General features: G+C 37.9%; 1 protein-coding gene across 1 annotated transcript in view; it reads left to right on the top strand.

Moving 5' to 3' along the window:
- The window catches only part of LOC106056350 (A.superbus venom factor 1-like), a 117,097-nt gene that overhangs the window by 43,530 nt on the left and 61,186 nt on the right, over window positions 1-12,381 (top strand). Inside the window, exons 10-14 of the mRNA XM_056040057.1 lie at window positions 643-843; window positions 2,192-2,314; window positions 10,168-10,260; window positions 10,387-10,587; window positions 12,119-12,274. Coding sequence (XP_055896032.1) covers window positions 643-843; window positions 2,192-2,314; window positions 10,168-10,260; window positions 10,387-10,587; window positions 12,119-12,274 — 774 coding nt within the window. The remainder of the gene's footprint in view (window positions 1-642; window positions 844-2,191; window positions 2,315-10,167; window positions 10,261-10,386; window positions 10,588-12,118; window positions 12,275-12,381) is intronic.

The raw sequence follows: 12,381 nt of genomic DNA on the forward strand, positions 1-12,381 counted from the left end.
TCTGATGCAACAGCTACTTTTTTCTGTTCTGAAAGTGAAAAATTTAATTTGTAAAATCAACTATGCAAGCAGTTTTTTTCATAAAAAAAAACACACCATTTTTAAAACTATTAACTATTAATAATAACAAACACGGGAGGCTATTTAGTAAAGGAGATCATCATTTACCATATGTATAGCATATTTATGCTATTTATCTCATTAACTGCAGTGCACCGAAATGGAACAACGACAAAAAGAATTTTTTGTTTTACGGAAATGTTGTTTTTTTTTCGTCTTGAGGCTTTGAATAAGAGATTGACCCTTTACAAAACAATTACATCAATAGAAAATCACTGTATGACATCAGGCCAGGTTTACATCTAACTTCACCTTCACTTTCACCTATTCCTTGGTCTGCTGGACCGTTGGGGCACCCCACAAGATCTATCAACCTTCTTTCTACATTCTTCTTGTCATTTGTCTTTGATAGAATTTCATTCTGATATTCTTTCTGAAAATATTGAAACCTGCCTTTTTACCTGCCTGGGCGGACCACTTCGGGGGCCAATTTTGAGTTTGTGTTTCCACACAAACTGTCTTTGTAACCTTGTTTTTTTTTTAATCATTAGTTATTAAAAACGCTAATTAACTAAAAAACAGATAGATGTCTTCAAAGCTAATGGTGAAACTGGCCCATACCTGGCACTGGCAGTGGAGTGTCAGATAGAGATGCAAGATGGCACCAAAGAAACTATTCCAGCTACTGGACTGGATGATGGACATTCAATGGTCACTGATGCTAGAGGAAAACTTAGCGTCCACTACAATATTCCGGCCAACGCAAAACAGCTTCATTTCAAGGTAAGTACATATCAGGGGTCGTGGTGGCTGAATGATTAAGCACTTAGCTTCCGAACCTGGGGTCCTGGGTTTGAATCCTTGTGAAGACTGGGATTTTTAATTTCGGGATTTTTAGGGCGCACCTGAGTCCACCTAACGTTAATGGGTGCCTGACTTTAGTTGGGGAAAGTAAGGGCGGTTGGTCGTTGTGCTGGCCACATAACACTCTGCTCGTAAACCGTTGGCCAAAGAAGCAGATGACTATTACATAATCTGCCCTATAGATCGCAAGGTCTGAAAAGGGAACTTAACATTTTTCTTTTAGATATTACGGTACGTTGTGATTGCACTCGTAAATAATTTCCTTTTGTTATCATTTATAATTTATAAGAACATTATGGTGGTAATACACTTTAGTGTACTAGAAAGATTAAGAATTCTATAGCAAGGGAGAGCAAACTGTTAAATGTGTTGAGAGTAATCTCATCTTGTTCACAATTCTTATCAACTAGCCTGGCCCGTTGTTACAATACTGAAACAGATCTCTAAAATAGGCTTATTTTAAAAGTGCTATTCTCTCCTATGTAATGGATGTACATGCCAACAGACATTGACATGGTCATCAATAGTTATTAGTATGTATTAGTTACTTGTTTTTGCACTTTCCTTTCTCTTTCTCTCTCTCTCTCTCTTTCACACTCTCTCCTTCGCTTTCAAAACTTCTTGGTCTATTCCCCTTATCTCTGTATCCCTCTCTTTATAGCTTTATATCTCGATTTATCTCTATTCATATCATTATATATATATATAAATATATATATATATATATATATATATATATATCGTTTTTTCTCTTTCTTTATATTTACAAGTATATCTTTATATCTCTCTTTATTTCTTGCTTTATCTTTCTCTCTCTCTCTTTATCTATTTATTATCTCTCTTCATATCTTTTTATATCCCTCTTTATCTCTCTCTTTTTCTCTCTTCATATTTTTATTTCTCTCTCTTTATATCTCTTCATCTCTTTATTTCTCTCTCTATTTATCTCTCTCTTAATTTTTCGCTGTATTTCTTTTCATATCTTTCTCTCTCTCTTTCTCTCTCGCTTTCTCTCTTCATATCTTTATATCTCTCTCTTATATCTATCTTGATCTCTCTTTGATAATCCCAGTGCTATTTTATAACAAGGTAAATAATACTGCATTTAGTTAGTCAGCCCAGAATGAATTTGAAATGAGTGGTCCTTCCTAAGACCATAATATGTGCATAGTCTTTGAAATTTTAGATGTCAAGCTTACAAACTGGAATCACATTCTCTGACAATGTAAAGACTAGATTTCAAAGACAGCTCTTGAAACGTCCACAGGTTTCTCCCAAAGAGAAGGCGACCACTGACCAGGCCAGTAAGTCCGATTACTTCTTCATTGCAAGCAGGTTCTACTCACCATCCTCTGTCTACATGCAGCTCCATGCCAGGCTGACTGATACGGTAGGTCAAGGTGAACTGCTGTCTCATTAAGTGTCATTGGTTGTCTGAGGTGTCACTGTCATGTCAACATGTGTTGGTGTCACTGTCATGTCAAAATATATTCGTGTCACTGTCATGTAAATATGTATTGATGTAATTGTTAGTTAAAGCAGAGAGCAGTTCAAATTACAAAAGAGCGAAAGACCAAAACCTAAATGGTTTCTTGAAAATGCCAAGACATTCAGAATTGTTACATTATTGAGAAATTGTTCATTGTTCGGAGGCGTGGTGGCCGAGTGATAAGGCGCTAGGCTTCCAAATTGAGGGGTCTAGGGTTCGAATCTATGTTAAGACTGTGATTATTTCTTTCGGAATTTCAAGTGTGCCCCTGAGTCACCCAAGTCTAATGGGTACTTGATATTAGCATAACTAACAGAATATAACAGAATATGTACCAGACAGAATATGTACCAGACAGAATATGTACCAGACAGAATATGTACCAGACAGAACATGTACCAGACAGAATATGTACCAGACAGAATATGTACCAGACAGAATATGTGCCAGACAGAATATGTACCAGACAGAACATGTACCAGACAGAATATGTACCAGACAGAATATGTACCAGACAGAATATGTACCAGACAGAACATGTACCAGACAGAACATGAGCAGACAGAACATGTACCAGACAGAATATATACCAGACAGAATATGTACCAGACAGAATATGTACCAGACAGAATATGTACCAGACAGAATATGTACCAGACAGAACATTTACCAGACAGAATATGTGCCAGACAGAACATGTACCAGACAGAATATGTACCAGACAGAATATGTACCAGACAGAATATGTACCAGACAGAACATGTACCAGACAGAACATGAGCAGACAGAACATGTACCAGACAGAATATATACCAGACAGAATATGTACCAGACAGAATATGTACCAGACAGAATATGTACCAGACAGAATATGTACCAGACAGAACATTTACCAGACAGAATATGTGCCAGACAGAATATGTACCAGACAGAACATGTACCAGACAGAATATGTACCAGACAGAATATGTACCAGACAGAATATGTACCAGACAGAACATGTACCAGACAGAATATATACCAGACAGAATATGTACCAGACAGAATATGTACCAGACAGAATATGTACCAGACAGAATATGTACCAGACAGAACATGTACCAGACAGAATATGTGCCAGACAGAATATGTACCAGACAGAATATGTACCAGACAGAACATGTACCAGACAGAATATGTGCCAGACAGAATATGTACCAGACAGAACATGTACCAGACAGAATATGTACCAGACAGAATATGTACCAGACAGAACATGTACCAGACAGAATATGTACCAGACAGAATATATACCAGACAGAATATGTGCCTGACAGAATATGTACCAGACAGAATATGTACCAGACAGAATATGTGCCAGACAGAATATGTACCAGACAGAATATGTACCAGACAGAATATGTGCCAGACAGAACATGTACCAGACAGAATATGTACCAGACAGAATATGTGCCAGACAGAATATGTACCAGACAGAATATGCACCAGACAGAATATGTGCCAGACAGAACATGTACCAGACAGAATATGTACCAGACAGAATATGTGCCAGACAGAATATGTACCAGACAGAATATGCACCAGAGTTCCCCAAAAAACTTTGAAAATATCCCAAAGTTATAACACACAGTCATACACACACAAAAAAATAGAAACAAAAAAAAATAAAAACGGACATACAATACATGCAGGGCCGAACTTAGGCCACTGCAACCTATGCGGTCACAGTGGGCCCCGAGCTAATTCTAGGTGTAAATTATGAAAGTAAAACATTATAACTTATATATAAGACAGGTTTTCCGCGGCTTCCTGATTTTCAAGGAGCTCCAGGAAATCTCGCGTAATTGAAAAATATACCAAAAAGTCCCGAAAATCTCCCGAAATTAATAATCTGCTGAAAACTCATAAAAATCTCCTGAAAAGAAAACAAAATTGTCACTTTGGGTTGCCAATCTACGCGCGATATAAAAAAACAACAACATTGTCTGCTTTCATTTAATAAACATTTTCTAATGCATTTTCTAATACAAAATCTTAGTTTTGACATTATACTTATCCCTACCAAGACTGGGCCCCTCGCAATCCCTTTCGCATAGGGCCCCGCAATAGTTAGGTTACATGAACCTTAAAACAATATTTACAAACCTTACATCAACTCACTCTGTCTATTGAAAAGGTATTTCTCCCACACCCCATCACGGATCAAGTAAAACATTTGCACAATTATTTCTTGTACCTGACAAAACATAAATCAAAAAAATAATTGACCAATTAGTTAATAAAGTATTGATAATAAATTATTTTGTTTGTTATCAAACAAATAAAGAAATTGGACCTGACAGGTGTGCATGTATAAGTTGAATGTGTGCCCTTGAAAAGGCTGGAGCCCTGAGTTCGAATTCAAGTTTGAACAAGCACCCAGATACCGCCTTCTTCCCCTTCTCCTAACGGGTTCAGACACGTGACAGGATCATACTGTATTGAGACATGTGACAGGATCATACCGTATTGAGACGTGACAGAATCATACCATATTGAGACACGTGACAGGATCATACCGTATTGAGACACGTGACAGGATCATACCGTATTGAGACATGTGACAGGATCATACCGTATTGAGACATGCTACAGGATCATACCGTAGTGAGACACGTGACAGGATCATACCGTAGTGAGACATGTGACAGGATCATACCGTATTGAGACATGTGACAGGATCATACCGTATTGAGACATGCTACAGGATCATACCGTAGTGAGACATGTGACAGGATCATACCGTAGTGAGACACGTGACAGGATCATACCGTATTGAGACATGTGACAGGATCATACCGTAGTGAGACATGTGATAGGATCATACCGTAGTGAGACACGTGACAGGATCATACCGTATTGAGACATGTGACAGGATCATACCATAGTGAGACATGTGACAGGATCATACCGTAGTGAGACACGTGACAGGATCATACCGTAGTGAGACATGTGACAGGATCATACCGTATTGAGACACGTGACAGGATCATACCATAGTGAGACATGTGACAGGATCATACCGTAGTGAGACATGTGACAGGATCATACCGTAGTGAGACACGTGACAGGATCATACCGTATTGAGACATGTGACAGGATCATACCATAGTGAGACATGTGACAGGATCATACCGTAGTGAGACACGTGACAGGATCATACCGTATTGAGACATGTGACAGGATCATACCGTATTGAGACACGTGACAGGATCATACCATAGTGAGACATGTGACAGGATCATACCGTAGTGAGACATGTGACAGGATCATACCGTAGTGAGACATGTGACAGGATCATACCCTAGTGAGAGACTAAAAGCATGAAAAAGCGTTAAAGAAAAATAACTGCTAAAAAAACGAGGGTGTCATGTGGCCAGCACAACGACCAACAGCCTTTACTGTTCTCCAACTAATGTCAGGTTCCCATTAGAGATGGGTGGACTCAGAGGCGCCCAAGGATCCCGAAATTCAATATCCTAGTCTTCACGAGGATTCGAACCCGGGACCCCCAGTTCAGCCACCGCGCCTCCAGTTGTAAGTGTAGATCTATTTCAAATTTAATAACATTAACTGAAACAAACTATCTGACAATATAACACTTCTTTTTTATAGTAATTTTTTGTATGACTGTGTTTTTTTTTAAGTGGTTTATTCAGATTATACTTTCACTTACAATAACACACAAGACAAACAGGTTAGATAATACATGCTCAGACCATAAAACACTCTTGAGCAGTCAAGGTTATTGAGAAATTGTATATAGTTCATGGTTGTTTACACTGTTAATTGTAATATACCCACTGAAGTTCATCAATTATAAAGTCATTTGTTAATTAAAGTTAGCATCCTCCAGAAATTGTGCAAACTTCAAGATAAATGGTTTCACTTGTTTTTTTTTTCCACTTTAGTTTCGAAAAGTTACATTTAAAAAATGCTCTGGAATAAAAAATTAAATTTCATTTTAATTTAATTTTTATAAAGTGAGTCGTTTTCTTGGTAATAGTAAATTTACATATCTAAAGAAACACGCTATGGCTTATTCTCTCATTAGGAGAATTTCTTTATGTGGTATACAGAATATAGAAAGTACTGATAAGCTATGCATTCTGAAATAAGTGTCAGCGTTTTAGCACTGCAGAATCGAATGAAATATTCCAATTTTTAGAACGGAATAGAAACGTTGTCTGCTCGATGACTGATGCAACTCTAAAGGTAAAAGTAAAGGTCCTAGTTCAGACCTTGTGGTCTACAGGGCAGGTGATCTAAAGGTTATCTGATTCTGAGGCTTACGGTTAACAAGGGTGTCATGTGGCCAGCACAACGACCAACCGCCTTTACTTTTCCCCAACTAATGCCAGGTACCCACTTGAGCTTGAGCCACCCACTTGAGCCACCCACAGATCCCAAAATTAAAAATCCCAGTCTTCACCAGGATTCGAACTCGGGTACCCCGGTTCAGAAGCCAAGCGCTTTACCGCTCAACCACCGCGCCTCCAACTTTAAACGTACTTAATAACAAAATTTAAAAAATACTTTAAAAAGAACAAAGCTTATATTAAGTGTATCAATTAGTTTGGATCAGTCATGTAATTAAATTTGTAATAAATCTAGACTATCAAGAATAAATCTGTGCAATTGTTTTTGTTTATAGTAATTCCATGGTTTTTAGCTTTCTCACTACGCTATGATCCTATCACTTGTCTGGACCAGCTGAATCGGACCAGCTGGAAGGGGGTGGGGGGGGGGAGAAAGATGAGGGTATCTGGTTCATCGCTTTTTAAAATGTATTTAAAAAAAAAAAACAACAACGGATAAACTCAAAGCAATCTGGAAAGACAAAGGCATAGCCTTGGACACTAAAATAAGACTGATCAGCTCCCTGGTCATGGCCACATTCTTTTATCTTTGTGAATCTTTGACGCTGAGTGCAGAGAGGAGGTTCCTAGTAATGGTATTGATATGCTACTTTAAATCGGAGAGAGAAGTCATATTCACAGGATGGTACAGAAGTCATGCCGCAATAGAACAACTAAACCGATGTCGACGTTATTAATTCTTAATGTTTAACTTGCAATAAACCTGAACCGGTTTCTTTTAGAACAAACTTAACACAGCGTTTATTTACAAGTTTACGAAGTCTCAACTTGAAATAGATTGATGTAGAAACACCAGCGAACTTATAATTTAAACAAGATATAACTCACTAAGACATTCACTTCTTTTTGCATAGGCTAACTAGGCATCGGCCTGGGACCTTCGATTGGTGGGGGACTTAGACAACGTTTTTAAAGAGATGCAATAGCAAAACTTGTGCCGAACTTTCTAGTGGGAAAAAACTGTCTAGCCTCCATAGGTTTTTAGAAAACTTTACATCTTTTTATTTCTTTCGTTGTTTTATCTTTTAATTTTTCTATTTTATTTGTGGCCACCAAATTCACTTCGCCTGGGGGGCTCTAATTATCTATGGCCGGCCCTGGTCTCAAGCCTTTTCTGTCTGACGTCTTTTCTGTCTGACGTCTTTTCTGTCTGATGTCTTTTCTGTATGATGTCTTTTCTGTCTTACGTCTTTTCAGTCTGACGTCTTTTCTGTCTTATTTATTTTCAGTCTGACGTCTTTTCTGTCTTACTTCTTTTCTGTCTGACGTCTTTTCTGTCTTACGTCTTTTCTGTCTCACGTCTTTTCTGTCTTACTTCTTTTCTGTCTGACGTCTTTTCTGTCTTACGAGTCTCGTTTTTCTCTCTGCCTTCTACGTTCACACCAGCATTTATCCTTTTGAATGACGCCAGACCCGTTCGTGATTTCATCAGAAACTCTTCAGCCTACACAACCAAAATGATCCGCTTAACGTATTCATGTTTACAATAGAGACACAGTCGCTATATACCAATAATGTTGAATTTAACTTAATTATTACCCACTCTCGGAGAAAAAAAAACTACTTAATAATTTAAATAGTTACATAGCAAAGTGCAGTTATATCCCAGTCACGGATTTTAAAAAAATGTACATAATTACAATAGCTATATGGCCAACTAGATAGACTGTAGATAGACTTTATCGTAGTCTAGTCGACCGGTAGACTAAACGAGTGTTATGAACATAATGATAACAGTCTAAAACCATGTCCGCTTAGAATGGCTTTAATACACTGAATGACTACACAACACACATTTCGTGAACACATTCTTACAGACGAGTTACAAGCACATGTAAACATAAGAACGACAACCGATACAGTAAATAATTTACCTAACAAAGGGTAAGACCAAACATTAAGGTTTAACTTCAGATCTATGAGCTAGTTTAAAACGTGAATAAGAACACGGTGTCTGACTGTATGTATAATGACATTCATTATTATACAATGGAAGTTAATACTTATTGAAAGTGTTGAAATATAGTAATCACAACAGATTTCCAAGGATCAATGAGGTAGTGCTAGTCTTAGTCGTACGATAGGTGTAAAGAATAGATCAATTTGCTCTTTATAACAGTGATTTGAGATGACAACAATATCTTATCTTATATAATACAGACGTTACTTCAAAAGAGAAGATGATTATGAAGATTAATAGACTTTATGATAGACTTAACTTGCAAGAATAGACTTTTTGATAGGCCTAGCTTGCAATTATAGATTTCATGATACACTTAGCTTGCAAGAATAGAATTTATGATAGACTTATCTTGACAGCTATACTTCATGATAGACTTTTGTTTACAATGGTATATTTCATGATAGACTTTTCTTGCAATGATAGACTTCATGATAGACTTAGGCCTATAATTCAATGATAGACTTCATGATAGACTTAGGCCTATAATTCAATGATAGACTTCATGATAGTTTTAGCTTGCAATGGCAGACTTAGTTTACTACTCATATTATTGATTCCCTTAGCTTGCAATGATAGACTTCATGATAGACTTAGGCCTATAATTCAATGATGGACTTGATGATAGACTTAGGCCTATAATTCAATGATGGACTTGATGATAGACTTAGGCCTATAATTCAATGATAGACTTCATGATAGACTTAGGCCTATAATTCAATAATAGACTTCATGATAGACTTAGGCCTATAATTCAATGATGGACTTGATGATAGACTTAGGCCTATAATTCAATGATAGACTTCATGATAGACTTAGGCCTATAATTCAATAATAGACTTCATGATAGACTTAGGCCTATAATTCAATGATAGACTTCATGATAGACTTAGGCCTATAATTCAATGATAGACTTCATGATAGACTTAGGCCTATAATTCAATGATGGACTTGATCATAGACTTAGGCCTATAATTCAATGATAGACTTCATGATAGACTTAGGCCTATAATTCAATGATAGACTTCATGATAGACTTAGGCCTATAATTCAATGATAGACTTCATGATAGACTTAGGCCTATAATTCAATGATAGACTTCATGATAGACTTAGGCCTATAATTCAATGATGGACTTCATGATAGACTTAGGCCTATAATTCAATGATAGACTTCATGATGGTATTAGCTTGCAATGGCAGACTTAGTTTGCAACTCATATTCTTGATTCCATTAGCTTGCAATGATAGACTTCATGATAGACTTAGGCCTACAATTCAATGATAGACTTCATGATAGTATTAGCTTGCAATGGCAGACTTAGTTTGCAACTCATATTCTTGATTCCCAATGTATTCTGGTGTTGTCATGGACAGAACAGATTTGGCTACACTCCTGCAGTCGGAGATCACCTGACCGTATGGACCAGCTACACTTCGCCAGAGGAATTATCAACAGTTACGCTAGTGGTCAGTATCAAATCATAGTTTCAGTTAAGTACAGCAGCAACTTCTAGTTCTTAGTACTAGCCAATTGTCTTTGCTTTAACAGACTTTCTGTTCATAGTTACTGTATTTTTTTAATATTGACTTTAGGTCATCTCAAGGGGCAGCATCGTTTGGCAGGTCAGCACCCGAAACATCCTTGGCAACTCCACCTACTTCCACTTCAAGATCACCCAGGATATGTCTCCAACGGCCTGGATCCTGGCCTTCGCCGTCAGGGGGAATGAGCCGGGTTCAGAGGTCATCTCCGACTCGGTCTGGCTGGAAATTGTTCCACAATGTGATGGCGAGGTGATTATTGTAGAAACTCTTTTTTAAATATTTTATCTAGGCATATACACCATTATGAAATAATTTTCTTGTTGAATTACATTTAATATACCATTAGCTCTAATCAACTATTAACAATACTCTACCAGTTCAGGACATTCAATGATAAGAGATATACAAACGTTACAGTTCATACATTATCGAGGAAACTTTAAGGTCTCGACTTTACGCTTAACCGAGCACAACTGCTAGCAACAGACCGTCAGACAAATCTTTCCAAGCCAACCCCCCTCCCCTTTCTTACTTAAGAAAAACAAATATGACATTTTCCCTATTGCAACATGGCACAACCTGGTACAAATCTGAGCAAAAATCTTTTTTTCTATAAATGTTGAACAGTGCATTCGGAAAACTGAACACAATGCAACTAAATCGAAATGACTTTCTAGTAAATGTTATGAGCGACAAATATATCATAATACTTCCTATTCATAACTTATGTTTGCAAGCCTTGAAGCTATGCCCTGTATCTACCTGGGGGTTTCTGCGGGTTGCTTTTAGTAATTTCTTCTTCGTCCTTCTCAACGGATTGTCAGGCCATGTGTCTGAACTGTTTCTCTGGTTACGACAGCTGTGTTTCTACGTAACATGTATTGCTCCAGCCGTTCCCATAGCAACGTTATTCTCTGTGGCATTTTACGTCTCCGGAAATACAATCCTCCCTTTACAACCTCCTGTGTGACTAAAGAGGCCAATCCTTAATACACAGCTGCGGTCTCAGGTTAAGCATCTATAATCACCAGGCGCCGTTGCATGTTCACTCTTCTTTCTACTATTGTTGTGTATGGCATCTGCAATCCGAGACCTTTCCTTTATGCTCTCTCTCCATGTGGATCTATCCAGTGCCACTTTTTACCAACTGTCGATTTCGAAGAGCTTCATTTCGCGTTTGCATACATCAGTATACAGTAAAAATGGACGACCAGCGGTCTCCTGCCTTCTATTAGATCATCATAGAGAAAGTCTTGTGGGGGTCGACATTGTTGCAATCTATGATCGTGGCCAAGCGAGCCAAGGCGTCTGCTGCTGATAACACAGCGGATGTCCTGGCACCCTGCTCTTTGTTGCACTTCCTCATTGGCTATTTTTAACTGCCACCTTATTTTAAAGATCTGCCTTAGGCAACGGAGCTGGAAGTTATTTAGATTTTTTTTTCCTGCCATGCTTCACTTCCGTATTGCAAGATTATCATTACTAAAGAATACAGCAATACCTAGATTGTCCTAGATGATTATTGAGTAATAATAATCTTTGCTATACTAGTCACTTGATTTGTACTTAAGATTTATTGCTGTAAGCGTACTCTTTAGGTGTGCTTATCTATCACGTGTTACAACTGTAGACAGTACACAACTCTTAGTACATCGGACTTATTTCTTGTTTTGTATTGAGTTTTTGCTAGTTTAATAACAAAAGCGTTAATAATATTTCCTGGCAAGACTTTTAATGTTCTTTCTCCTCTCCCCCCCCCCTCTCTCTCTCCGAGACACAGCTTCACATTCAGCGCGAGAATGACGGGAAGAAGGTTCTCAAGCCTGGAGACATCGGCACAGTTACACTGACGGGTCAGCCCTACATGGTGGTTGGGGTCGTGGCCGTTGACAGTGCGGTCTACCGCTTGAAGAACAGCACTTTGACCAGACAATCGGTAAGTACACGTCATCATCAGGTATTGGTCTAGTATTGGGCTAGTATTAGTCTAGTATTGGGCTAGTATTGGGCTAGTATCGGGCTAGTATTGTGGTCTAGTATTGG

The sequence above is a fragment of the Biomphalaria glabrata genome, chromosome 9 (assembly GCF_947242115.1).
Source record: "Biomphalaria glabrata chromosome 9, xgBioGlab47.1, whole genome shotgun sequence".
In the NCBI taxonomy this organism is placed as follows: Eukaryota; Metazoa; Mollusca; class Gastropoda; family Planorbidae; genus Biomphalaria; species Biomphalaria glabrata.